The following is a 13,761-nucleotide window of genomic DNA, read 5'->3' as shown; positions in this document are numbered from 1 at the left end:
TTAAAATAAACATAAGACTTATTCATGTTTCTTTCTTTATTTTTATCAATTGCAACAATTAACTACATTAATTAATCACGATTAATTGCCATTAAAAAACTTACATTTTATAATGTAATAATTTCACAATTAATCTCCAAATTAATGTAGAAAAACATAAAACAGTATATTTTAAATATTTGTCTAACAGGTAGGAAAAATATACAGAAATTGAAGTTATCAAACAGTTTGCACTGCATACAATTTAAATTGTACATAGATTAATCCTTATTAAAGTAAAAAAAGATCTTTAGTCAAGAGCAGTGAGTGCTTTTCTCTGTTACCTTAACCTTTGTTCTTTGATTAACTTTACTGACAGAAAGCTTTATTGGCTACTGTCTCTTTAAAAACAGCCGCTGACGGATCTCACACGCGTCTCATTCTCTCACAACTCTTTACTTTCATTTACGACTTTTTTTTTTTTAACTAATAGACTGCTCAGACTGTTCTTATGAGGATACTCGACAAAACGGACATTTTGACATAATTGCGTGTGTTAATGCCATCTCTCTCATGTTCACCCATCCTCGGATGCTGCTGTTCTTTGCGCGATTTTTCCCCCCAAACTACTTCAGTGGAAATCCCGCCCTGCAGCCGATTCTAAAGATTTTATTGGTCATGTGAATCACAGTACTGATTGCCTACACCAATTACTGACCCCTAAACCTACCCGTCATTGTAACCTTAACCAATGAAATTAGCTGTAGGGCGGGATTTCCGCTTAACTGGTTTGCGCCCTTTGGGATTTTTTTAAAAAAAATTATAGAAAGATTAAAAATACGGGAGAAATACGGGAAATTATTTAAACGGGATGATAGCGGGATAGCAATGTAAAATACGGGAGAATCCCGGGAAAAACGGGAGGGTTGACAGGTATGGTTTTGTCGCGTCTGATCCACTTTTCAATAGAGTTTTTCAAAAATCGCTTACTGCACCTTTAATCAGAATAACTCCCCCTCCCTCCAGCAGAAACACCCCCTCTCTTCTCTGAGGAGTGTTGGACAACCTGTCACTCAAATGACATCACAGCAATAGCAAACCACAACCATCCGATCAATTCCCAATAGACAAAATCAAGCCCCGCCCTACATTTTTTTGTGGGAAGAAAAGTATAATGTCACGGACAGATCAGGTCTGGGATCAGCTAATAGTGATACCGGAGGGAATGGCTGGAATGTGCTGAGACTACATCAGAGCCACACAAAAGTCTTGTTGGTATCCTTTAACTTGTTCTTTACCCTACAATAAAGTCGAAATCATTATATCCATGTGGGATCGAAGAAAAACTAAGGAAAGTGAACATGTGCGATGTACTTTGAATCGGAAGCGTTGTGTGAATATTAAGCACACGTGATTAATTTAAAGGGACAGTACCCCCCCCAAAAAAACATCTAATCACCCTCTCGTGATTCTATCGGTCGCCAGCTTCTTTCAGAAAAGAGAAGCTCGTACATTCTACTAGATGACTCATTTTGTGTTCGATAGGAAGAACAATCATAAATCTATTGATGTGTGTTATGATGAGGGTGACTGAATAATTGCTAATTATAAATAATTGCGTATTAAAATAACTGCATTCCTTTGTTGTAATAGTCTGATTTAATCACTATAGCTCTGTTTTCGTGTTTCACAGAGAATGAGAAAATGTTCATCATGATAAACACTCTTGCAATCAGACCTATTATGAAATCGTACCGTCCAAATGATGGATTACTAGTAAGGCATTTATTAAAAGATTACCACCCCCTGCTGTAGTGTACGAGTCATTACATGTTCATTTTCTCAAAACTAAACATCTTCAAAACTATATTAAAAATATATACACTAGTGTTCAAAGGTTTGTCTGCAAGAAGTTTTTTTTTTAAATAAATAAAAATCCACAAGAATGCATTAAATTGATCAAAAGTGACAGTAAAGACTTTTACATGGTTAGAAAATTATAAATTAAATAAATGGTTTTCTGGTGAATTTTAACTGTTTTCAATATTGATAATAAATGTTTCAAATCAGCATATTAAAAATATTTCTGAAGGATCATGTGACGCTGAAGACTGGAGTAATGATGCTGAAAATTCAGCTTTAAAATATTAAATCATATTAAAATAGAAAGATATTCACAATATTACGTATTTTTGATCAAATAAACGCAGCCTTAGTGAGCAGAAGAGACTTCAATCCCAAACTTTTGTGTTAATAATAATTTAAGTGTAATTTAATAATATTTTGTTTTAAAACTATATACAATAGGAGCAAAAATACATCCAAACTATCTATATTAAAATGATTAAAATGCACCCAAATGTGTAAGTGATGTTAGGCTGTTAAAATAAACATTTTAGTTTCCCTGTTGCTTTCCGCCTAAAACTCTAGCTTTCCAAGATAAGACTCTTTGTCATCACAATTACAAAACACACACTGCATTTTTAAAACAAGCATCCCTTTTATTACTGGTCACCTGTTTTACAAAAAAGGAAATATCAGTGTTAATGAAATTAGCAACAATATAGAGTGTGATGAAAACAGATGAGGAGGATGCTTCTGTCTGAGCAGCACGTAAAGAATTGCTTGCAACTGAATTAACCCGTCTTTTACCAATGAACCCATTATATGCCCCTCATCACAACAGCCCGCCAGGAAAACAAATACTAAATTCAGCACAATTAGTCAGGAAAAGCATTTATTGGCTTAAACGGATCTCTTGCATGTGCCTCTGAGTTTAGGGTTTCAAAACAAGAGCTTGAAAACACATGGTGAAAGTCAGTAGATCCTAACAGTTATTTTTTTATATTTAAAACAACACAAATATCCTCAAATGTTCTTTATACGAGAGGATAAAAAAAAACTCTCTGGTCAAAGAGAGCTAACAAAAAGTAGTATTCAAAGTATTCGGACTGGAAAAGGGTCAAATGAAACATCAACGAGTCTAACAGTCTCGTCTATCGGATGCTTTTACTCTTTAAGTCTACTGAATATGAGGAATGCCATGGTGGAGTCGTCGACACAGCATGAGGAAGGATCCGGTTCACTGAGTGCACGTCGTCAGGGTCCGTCAGCCCCTTCTGGGAGAACGGGACCCCAGGTTGGAGTGTGTAAGGATCGTGGGTTGCTTTAACTGGAGATGGCGTAGTAGATCAGGTGTAGTAAACAGGGCTGGAATCTGACGGTGGGTTACTCTGGTTTGATGTCATGTGGCTTTATGAGAGCACGCTGAAGCCTTCCTCTATTTCATTACAGTTTATAATTAGAGTATAATTTATCCACCTGATCATCCTGAAAGAAAAAGGAGAATAAAACACTTGTTTACTATAATTGTGAGAAACAGGATTTATAGTAATCAGATGATAAATTCATTTTCTGTAATGTTTATTTAATGTTGTATGCCACAAAATTAAATAAAGTATTTATATAGCATGTAATAACCTGGAAAAAGCCAAGTGTAAAATGTTTTAAAATGTGTAATATTGGAATGTTGTAATTGTTATGTTATTTTACTACAGTGAAGAGAATACAGTTCTAATTAATATGATTATTATTATTATTTTGAATGGTTTAATTTAACTATGTGGAAAAAGAGAACGTGACAGAGCTTGTAATAAAACAAGAATCAACGTTAACATGGCTTTTCAGAGAACTGGGGTTTTGAAATGTCATAATAGCGACGCAGAGATGTTTTTATTACTCAACAGGAGAGTGAGGTGTTTTATTGAACAGATAAAGAGATCATTGTAAATCATTATCTATTGTGAAGGGTCATTTCATTATGGTTGTTGTAGCGATGTGCTGGAATTTATTTTCAAGTGTTTATTAATGTGTAAAGCTAGAGTAATGTCTTCAGCTTGTCCGCTTGAGATCCTCTCCATCTAAACTGGTTATATCTCTTAAGCCTAGCAGTGAATGTTTTATGAGCGGATAATCTCTCTCTCTTTTTTTAGTTATGAGAAAGAACCATTTTCATCTGCAAAGTCACGCAGAGCTGAAGCACAACCAAAGCAATGTTCTTCTGAAAAATGCATGCAGTTTTGTTTAACAGCTAGAGGGACAAACGTCACAGTGTACCTTTAAGTCCAGTGAGCGTTTATGTTTTTTTGAGTGCTCATTAATGAAAACCACCGGTTTATGGTCAGTTATTTATATATGTAATACTAATAATAATATTTAAAAAAAGACCCTACCCTTTCATGTCCCTTGGTAAGCTGTCTGTTGACAGACTGAAGTAGTTCCTGTAGTTCCTGTACTGTCTGATTCAACCCTGCAGTCATCTTCTCCTTACGGTCAAGCTCCTCCTAAGAACATGTCAAAAAAAGGCAGACATTTTTTAAATTTCACAATAACCACGCTTTCAAAATACAGAAGATCAAATCTGGTTTTTTTTCAGATCTAACTTCACTTTTCTCAGCCATTTTGCAATAAACTAACCAATGTACAGTTCTGCTGTGTTCACTGATACTCAAAGGAGGCAACAGTAATTTGCTATATATATATTTTTCTCAATTTAATTGAATTTCAGGTTTAAATACCTGTCTTTTCCCAGGTTTAAATAAACTTTACAATTTATTTTTTATACAAATACTTTGTAATTTTACACAGCTATTATATTATTATTCTTAAAATGAACTCTATGACGTCTGTTCTCCTCAACTCTTCACACAGGTGTCCTGGTAGAGTAACCACACTGACATAGTTAGGGTAACCCTGTCCCTAATCCACTAACATCAGACAACCAGAAAGTGTCCACATATCTGTGCTCTTTATGTTAAAGGCACACTATGCAAAATTTGTACCTTTATGTAACAGCTTCGAAATAGTTTTGATGGTAAACAAATCCTGACAAATCCCTGACAAATCTCGCGAGAATCCCGACTTGCTTTACGGCACGACGTCACATACATCAACAACATATGAAGCAGCCTCTATGGAAGACACTAGCACACGTTTCAGACGTGAATCATGGCAGACTCGACGAAGAAAACGAAGAAAGCGCGGTCGGAAGAGTGCAGAGACGGCTCTGCGCGAGTGGTATTTACGACAGTAACGTTAAGTACAACTACTCCACAGAGACTCTAGGGGTCGCTGTTTGAGAAAAACGGAAACTGCATAGTGTGCCTTTAAACAGTATATAGTTTTGTAATCATTGTTTTATCATTTAAAACCTAACACAGTTCTTACCGTTTGCGTGAGGCTGCTGGTCTCTATCAGGTCAGCTTGGTCTGCTTCTTTAACAATCTCTGCCTGAATCCGTTCCAGAGACAGCTGGGCCTGAAAGGAAATAACTTGGTGGCAAACAAGCTTCTTAACCATTTAATTAACAGAAAGATCCTCGTGCATCAAGCTTTACCTTATAAAGGTCTCCAGCCACTTTCTGACGCTCAGCCTCCTCCTTCTCGAGCCTACACAACGTCTCGGTCAGCTGAGTCTTAAGCTGAATAAAAACCCAAGTCAAGAATCACTTTACTGACACAAGTCAAAGATGGAGCTCGTAAAGGGATAGTTCACCTAAAAATCAATTATTCACCAACTCTTTTAAAACCTGTACAAATTACTTTTTTTTCTGTGGAACACAAAAAGAGATCTTCAGGTGTCCACCAAAGCGTTTATAGCTAACTGAAAACGCCTAGCTATGTGCGCTTGATGCGTTTTGGCACAGCGAGATGAGACGCTTTGCTTGTTATGATATGGAATATCCGCGAAAGTGTTACTAGTATCTCATTTGACACATATTTTGTTTCTGTGTTGATTCTATATTGAAATGTCGATACAATGTAACGTATTTTCTTGTTTTAAATGATTTTGTTCCGTTATTATGCTTCTTGTTGTCATCTGTTGACGTTGTACAAGCAGAATGTGGCGGTTGGTCGGTGTGGTATTAGTCCCGCCCCTCCTCCACTGTGATTGGACGGTTGGGTAAAAAGGGACAATGATGAGCGCTGCATTTTACCCAAAGTTGAACATTCTTCAACTCTCGGCGACCTGTAAAAAACGACGAGCGCTCAGTGCTTCAGCGTGAAAAAAACGCTCAGCGCTTCGTTACGCTCATGGCGTTTTAAAAACGTGGCGCTCCCATTGAAAACAATTGAAAAAAACACGCCAGCCACGTGAAAAAACGCTTTGGTGGACACACGGCCTTAGAGCAGAATGTCCAAGCTGCTCTTTTCCATAAAATAAAAGTAGAGCACAGCTGTCAGGGAAGATTTTCAGAGAATAACGTCTAAAACTTCAGTTTGTTCCTAATACAAAGTTATCGTACGGCTTCAGAAGACATATAGCGCATGAAAATAACAGACTATTTTAATGATACTTTAATGAGCTGGACAGCCAAAAAGGCCAAACATCCACTTGAAAGTCCTCATTCCCTTTCACTGTATGGAAGAGAGCAGCTCAGACATTCTGCTAAACATCTCCTTTGGTGTTCCACAGAAGGACAATTATACAGGTTTGGAATGACATGGGTAAATGGTGACAGAATTTGAAGAGAACTATCCATTTAAGAAATACTGTCAACTGTGTAGAAAGCGTGAGGAAACTAATTTTTCTCTAACACATGAATGTTTGTATTAAAGTTTTGGTTACAACTCTCTAAAAGCTTATTCAAGTGTCGGCTGACAAAGAAATGGACATTTAAATTGTGTAAATGTAAGTTTCCTTTACAAAAGGGTGAAGCAGGTGATGTCAAAACTAGCTCTAGCTCAGAGAATAAAAGGTTAAAATAAGAACAGACAATGGACAAACATTATACACTACACAAAAAAAAAACCAACAACAAAAAAACAAAAAACACCAAACTAGCATTCAAAAGTTTACGGTCGATATGATTTTTACACATACTTTTGCTCACCAAAGCTGCATTTATTTGATCAACAATACAGTAAAACAATAATATTGTGAAATATTGCTATATTTCCAATGACTACTCTATTTTAATATATTTTAAAATGGAATTTTCAGCAGTCTTCATTACTGCAGTCTTCAGTGTCTGTCACATGATTTTTCAGAAATCATTTTAACATGCTGATTTACTGCTCAAGAAATATTTCTTATCATGATAAATGTTGAAGACAGTTCTGCTTAATATTTTGTGGAAACCGTGATACATTTGATCAGGTTTCTTTGACGAGAAAGTTCAAAAGAACAGCGCTTATTTTAAATGTATTATTCTGTAAATGTAATTGTCTTTACTGTCACTTTTGATCAATTTAATGCACATCATTGCTGAATTAAAGTATAAAAATAATCTTGCTGACCCCAAACTTTTGAACAGTAGTGTACGTAACAGACAAGAGCTGAGCCGTTAGGAGTGTGTGTTTGTGCCTGCAGGACCAAGTTTTAAGCAAAGGTGGCAGTAAGTCAAACTGACAGCAGAGTAAGGTTTTAGATGACAGATTAACACATCATAATCTTGGCAAGGTGTATCTGTCATCTCTAATGTTTCATATGACATCTTTTTTTCAAGAATGGCATTCATTTTTCCATTACTGAAGCATGACAGAGTCATTGTTGGGATCCTTTAAGAGTTCTAATTTACAGCAGAATAAATTGAGAAATTAGAGATAACAGACAGCAACCCCTTGCCGTAAAATTCCAGTCTCTTGAATCAAGTGCCCCCACCCATGTGAGCTCAAGAGCAGAAAGGGAAAGCTACTTCAGTTTAACCATGAGGACAGCTTACCAAATTCAACTCCTCATTCTGCCTGACGGCCTCTGTGTACGAGCCGTCGAATTTGCTTTGCAACTCGGTCAAGAGATCTTTGAGCTGCAATGAAGTTTGAGATATTTGAGGAATGAGCGGGGCTGAAAAGCTGGGAGGGGGATTCGGATTTGGATTTGATACAAGAAATGTAGGACTTTCTATGCCATTTCCAACTTCTAACGTTCTACTGAACAATTGAAAAGCTGGGTTTGGTGAACGTGCTATCCTACGGATTTATGAGATCGACACATGTAGGACATGTTCCAGGAGAAACATCCAGGTGAGTTTAACGGGATGTCACACCTGGAGGGCCATACCAGGTTTTCCTCCTTTGCCTGTCGGTTATTTTAGACAGTGATATTTAAAGACCAAACTCAGTATTACTCCTTAGGGACGGGGTGTCCAAACCTGCTCCTGGAGGGCCACCGTCCTGCAGAGTTTCGCTCCAGCTTGCCTCAACACACCTGTCTATTAGTGTCTGGTATCCCTAGTAAGAGCTTGATTAGCTAGTTCAGGTGTGTGTAATTGGGATTGGAGCTAAACTTTTCAGGACAGTGGCCCTCCAGGAGCAGGATTGGACACCCCTGTCTTAAGGCGTGTTCACACTTGTAGTTCAGTTCTCTTGGTTGTTTTGGTCCTGACCAAAAAAATAAAACGAAACATCACATTTTCATTTGTAACACCGAACGTAAAGATACACAACAAAAAAACAGATTTTATGACGTATATTTGGCTCACAAAGAGTATTGAATGTGTAAAGGAGTAAAACAGCAGGAGAAATCCCTCCGTTGTGCACGAACGAAGATTTGCTGCAAGGAGACGCGGTTCGGACCCCTATACCGAACTGTAATGGCCAACATATAAGAAGCAGGTATGCTTAAGCGTTCCGTCCTTTTTACGGTCACATCTTGTGACATCAGACCGAGACCCAGCGTTTCAGTGGTCTTGGTCAGCTTGTTTTGTGCGGTTTCGGTTGGCATGTTCACACTTAAAGGGATCGTTCACCCCAAAATTTTAATTGTCATCACTTACTCACCTGCAAGTTGTTCCAAACCTATGAGTTTCTTTCTTCTATTGAACACAAAAGAAGATATTTTGAAGAATGTTGGTAATTAAACAGCTGACGGCAGACACTGACTTCCATTGTAGGAAAAAAAAAAAACTATGGAAGTCAATGGCTGCCGTCAGCTGTTTGATTACCAACATTCTTCAAAATATCTTCTTTTGTGTTTAACAGTTGTGGAACCACATGAGGATGAGTAAATGATGACAGAATGTTTATTTTGGGGTGAACTGTCCCTTTAAATTAACAAAGCAATCACACCAGAGTTCGTTTTGCTACCTTGTGTATAGTGTGCATCATGAGTAAGGCGTATATTGAATTTGATCTATTAAAAATCAATGAATTGGGTGCTGAATATGGATCGCTAATGCTCAAAACTTTTATATTTTTAAACTTTTATTTACGAATAAATATTTCTAGCTTGAAACGGATGGAAAATTGACAGGTCTGTGCTGCAGATGGATGTTTTCCCCTCCAGGGCTCCACGGCAGTCATGTGACTGAAAACTATGAATTGATTACCAGAGAAAAGAATTTTAAATCCCTTACAATGGAAGTAAATGTGGCAATGTTAAAACCCTCTACTTCAAAAGAAGGAACAAGGCGAAATATCTTTCTCTGGTAATCAACAACATGCCATAAATGCATAAAGATTCATTTCTACTGAACCCGGAACATTCCTCTAAGACAGTTCTATCCTCAGTCCAAACAATAAAAGCTTTCTACAAAGAGTACTGGGAAGATCATGTGAAGTTCGTCATAAATTCATTTATCGCTGATAGCTGCTACAGTTTGAACCGAGGATAGATAAGTAGACGCCAACCTTGAAAGCTATAAACAGATTTTAGTTAAGCTGCCAAAACCCAACATGTTAGACATTTAAACGACAACCACAAGCAACAAACTAAAACAGAAAAAGAACGAGAGACAGAAGTATAAGCATCCATAAAGCTTTGGATTGGCCTTACCTCTCTGACCTCTGACACGTAGGTGGCGCTCTCACGCGCCGCTCTCTCCACTTCAGCCTCGAGCTGCTGTTTGTCTCTCTTTAGCTACGATATGTACATAGCAAAGCAGTATTCAAATGCATATTCTTCAGTTTAGAGCTATTTTGTTTCTCAAATTTATGTTTAATTTGTATTGTGTTGCAGAGCTGATAAAGAGCAGGATCAAACTGAAAGCAAACTCACACTCTCCACATCTCCATCTGAGCTCAGTCTGTCCACTTCCTGTTCCAGTGCAACTACCCTCTGAGTCATCTAAACACGACAGAATAACATCTTTATTTTGCAGTCGAACTAGGTCAATCTCACAACAACACTAGGTAACAGGCTCCAGAAGCGCACACACAAATAAATGTGTATTTTGACTATTATTTTCATGATAATTAAGCACATTTTCACTCCTAATTGCCATGACTACTATGTGTTTGGATAACTGTTTGTTTTGTTTGGTAAATAATATTCTATGTGGTTATTTACTTTATAAAACAGAGGTTTTCTTTACTGTACTACTAAACTAAAATTGTAATATAATAACAATAATACATAATACATTTTAAAATGTAAATATAATGTGCTACCATTCAAATGTTTGGGGTCAGTAAGATTAAGAAAGAAATTAATACATTTATTCAGCAAGATTGCATAAAAAAAGTATCAAAAGTGACAGAAAAGACAATGTTACAAAATATTGCAAAAAAAATGCACAACTGTTTTTCCCATTGATAATAATAATATGAAATATTTCTTGAGCACCAAATCATCACATTAGAATGATTTCTGAAGGATCATGTGACACTGAAGACTGGAGTAATGATGCTTAAAATTCAGCTGTCTCATCACAGGAATAAATTATATTGCATAAAAAAAGCTTTATTATAATAATATTCAATATATTTTACAAAATTGCTGTTTGTTCTGTATTTTTGATCAATTAAAGGCAGCTTTGGTGAGCATAAGAAAACTAAATATCGTACTGACCCAAACGTTTGAACGGTAGTGTTTTACAGTAACAACATATTATAATAACATATAGATAAGTGTACAGTGCATCAATTGCTGAATGTAAACTGATTTACTAAAATAATACTTTCATATGATGCATTGCAGGATTTAGAGAATAATCATAATTGCACTGAACCATTGCCAGCGCAAACCTTTACACCACTATAGATTCAAGACTTCATTATTAAACCTGACTATTAATTGTCTAAGAACGGGTGTAGATGAGGAAAGCTGTTGTGGTGTGTGTGTGTGTGTGTGTGTGTGTGTGTGTGTGTGTGTGTGCGTGCGTGTTTACAAACCTCTTTAAAATCAGCCTGTGACTGCTCCAGCTTCCCCCTCCAGCGCGTCTCCTCCAGCTCCACGCTGCTCTGTAGCCGCTGCAGGATCCCCTCCTGTGACCCAACACCAAAAAAAACTCAACATACACACCACTGTACAACTGTGATGCTGACATACTATCAGCTGTCACCCATTTTAGACAGATGCCATGAACACAACTCACCGTCTCTGCTAGCACTTTCTTGTACGTCTCACAATCTTTCTGTAGAACTTTCTGAGCCTCCTCAGCCTCCTTCAACTTCTCCGCCAAAGCCTGCCCAGAAAACAAACCGTGAAGTCTTCATCAATGTTTATGCACCCATTTGATTCATGAATTGCTGGAAATGGTTCATTAGACATTGTCCCTGGATAGGGATGTTGAAATTAATCGTTGCATCTCAATGCATCGATGCAGTAATAGACCATAATCGATTATAGCTTAATGACGCTTCTCTGATGTCTTTCGTCACACTCGCACTAGCGTCAAATAGCGGAGGGAGGCGAAACACAAAAGCGAGTAATAAAAAAATGCACCCACTATTTTAAAGTTTGCGTGTGAGCTCGAGTGTGTGCATGCGTGAGTGTGTGCAAGGCTGTAAGCGTATGTGTGTGTGAGTGCGTGTGAGCATTACCGCAACTTAGGTACACTTGACAGTTTGATGCGCTTTTAGTATTTACTAGATTTCGTTCTAAATAGTCCTGTCGTCTGCTGTGTTCAGACTTTGGTTTGTTGTTTGCAGCATTCAGGAAGTGTACTTTCTTGAAGCAAATACAATAAAAAGAGTTCATATTGACTGCTTGTATTCATTGATGAATATGTAAGCATGTGCAGTAATATTGAAAAGTGAGGATGCAACACATCATGATATCTAATGATAATCGGAATCGAATTGAATCATAAGACGGTTCACACCCATATCTCTGGATGATTTAAAATGCATCTATACCTGAGAGTCTCCAGGCCCTGAGGCGTGGACAGAAGACACCTCTCCTGCCGAACTCGCTCTCATGGACGTCTCGAACGTCTGCAGCCACTGCTGGTGGTTCTGCACAGTCACAATGTCAACATACATTAGAGGATTCTGAATGATATGATAATATCTATAAAAGAGATCTTTGCCATGCATGTGTGTGTGTAGTGTGTTAGGGCACCTGGTTGGTGGGCAGTGGCACGTGTGGCAGGAGTCTGTGCAGCAACTCTCTGCAATCCGCCTCCGCTGACTCGAGAAGCTTCTGATGCTCCTGTGCAGAAACACAGACCAAACACTCCATCAATCACACAGCTTACACTTCACACTTCAATTAAAAATCACTCCATATTCCACACCACAACAGTGCGCAGATCAGTAGAAAACCAGAGGTGCTCCCCAGAGTCCCCACCAAAGAGTGAGATAAAAGAAAAACATCCCAAATAAAATAAACTCTGCTTTCTCAATTTACTCACACTATAAGCCATTAACTCAAATTTAACCACTCACATAACGTATATGCACACAAATTATACTATGTTGTCCTGGATAATATCCTAAACCAATCCCAGACTAAATTAGGTTATATCTTATTAGTCAGTGAATTTTAAAAATCATTGTAAACAATCAAATCAAAAAAATAAAAATCAAAAATAAAAAACACAACAACAAAGCTGTCGTCAAATGAATATTTGCTTGGTGTATACAGGTCCACCTTTTCACCACAACTCGTTCTAAACCTTTATTTTATATACACATACAAATAAAATAAATCTTCTACTGTTATTTTAAGACAATTGTAACTCGCTCTCCATACAACAAAACATTACTATTTCACCTAGACAAAGGAAACAGACAAATAGTAGCCTTTAAAGTCATTTTATGTGTTGCATTTTATTTATAGACAAGAAAAACAGGATATTTAAAGGGATAGCTCAGCCAAAAATTTAATTAGTCATCATTTACTCAACCTCATGTTTGTTCGTTCTTCTGCAGAACACTAAAGATGATATTCTGAAGACTTTTGGTAACCAAACAGTTTTGGCAACCACTGGCTATTCAGTCATCCTTTACTAACCCTCCTCTCTTTCCTAACCTTATGACTTTCTTTTGTGAAACATAAGATATTTTGAGATTTTTTATTTATTTATTTTGTCCAAAGAATGGAAGTCAGTGGCTGTCAAAACTGTTTGGTTACCAACAATCTTCACAAAAACAAAAATTGTGTTCCAAAGAGGAACGAACAACATGAAGGTGAGTAAATTATGACAATTTTCACTATTTTGGGGTGAATTATCCCTTTGAGAAAAAAAGTATGAGATTCTATACAGTGGGAACTGATTGGATTGCGATTAGTCAGCTTTAACTACCAGAACGTATCCAGATTGAATAAAATTGCTAAAACAGTGACTACCAAGCTATCACGTTATTCCCAAATAAATAATTGGCTTGTTTTTCAATAGAAGATCTCGAACGTGCATTAATAAAAGAAAAAGTCTACATTTTTATTGCAGGTTGGCTTTAACAACCAAATAAAAAACTACTTTTGTATTATTTTTAGAATGTATTTAAAGAGATCCACAGAAGAACACAGAGGTCTGGCAAACTCTGAGTTTGTACAGCAGGTGCAGGCCTGGGATTCGTACAGCTGGAGATGACTAAGAGCAGATGTCGACAAACCGGA

The 13,761-nt window shown here is 37.1% G+C and overlaps 1 protein-coding gene across 4 annotated transcripts in view; it reads right to left on the bottom strand.

Moving 5' to 3' along the window:
• Positions 1–2,455: 2,455 nt before the first annotated feature.
• Positions 2,456–13,761, bottom strand: part of ktn1 (kinectin 1) — a 42,888-nt gene continuing 31,582 nt past the window's right edge. For 3 of the 4 annotated variants that reach the window (XM_081394151.1, XM_081394153.1, XM_081394152.1), the window contains 10 exons: positions 12,262–12,351; positions 12,057–12,155; positions 11,294–11,383; positions 11,091–11,183; positions 9,976–10,044; positions 9,754–9,837; positions 5,375–5,458; positions 5,206–5,295; positions 4,212–4,322; positions 2,456–3,309 (listed from right to left, as the gene is read on the bottom strand). In XM_081394151.1, coding sequence (XP_081250277.1) covers positions 3,268–3,309; positions 4,212–4,322; positions 5,206–5,295; positions 5,375–5,458; positions 9,754–9,837; positions 9,976–10,044; positions 11,091–11,183; positions 11,294–11,383; positions 12,057–12,155; positions 12,262–12,351 — 852 coding nt within the window. In that variant the 3' untranslated portion in view covers positions 2,456–3,267. Of the gene's footprint in view, positions 3,310–4,211; positions 4,323–5,205; positions 5,296–5,374; positions 5,459–7,702; positions 7,787–9,753; positions 9,838–9,975; positions 10,045–11,090; positions 11,184–11,293; positions 11,384–12,056; positions 12,156–12,261; positions 12,352–13,761 lie in introns of all 4 variants that reach the window. The other variant, XM_081394154.1, reaches the window with a different exon arrangement.

Source organism: Scardinius erythrophthalmus, assembly GCF_964197995.2.
Source record: "Scardinius erythrophthalmus genome assembly, chromosome: 19".
Lineage (NCBI taxonomy): Eukaryota > Metazoa > Chordata > Actinopteri > Cypriniformes > Leuciscidae > Scardinius > Scardinius erythrophthalmus.
The sequence above is the reverse complement of the archived record's forward strand: the minus strand, read 5'-3'. Positions and strand labels throughout refer to the sequence as shown.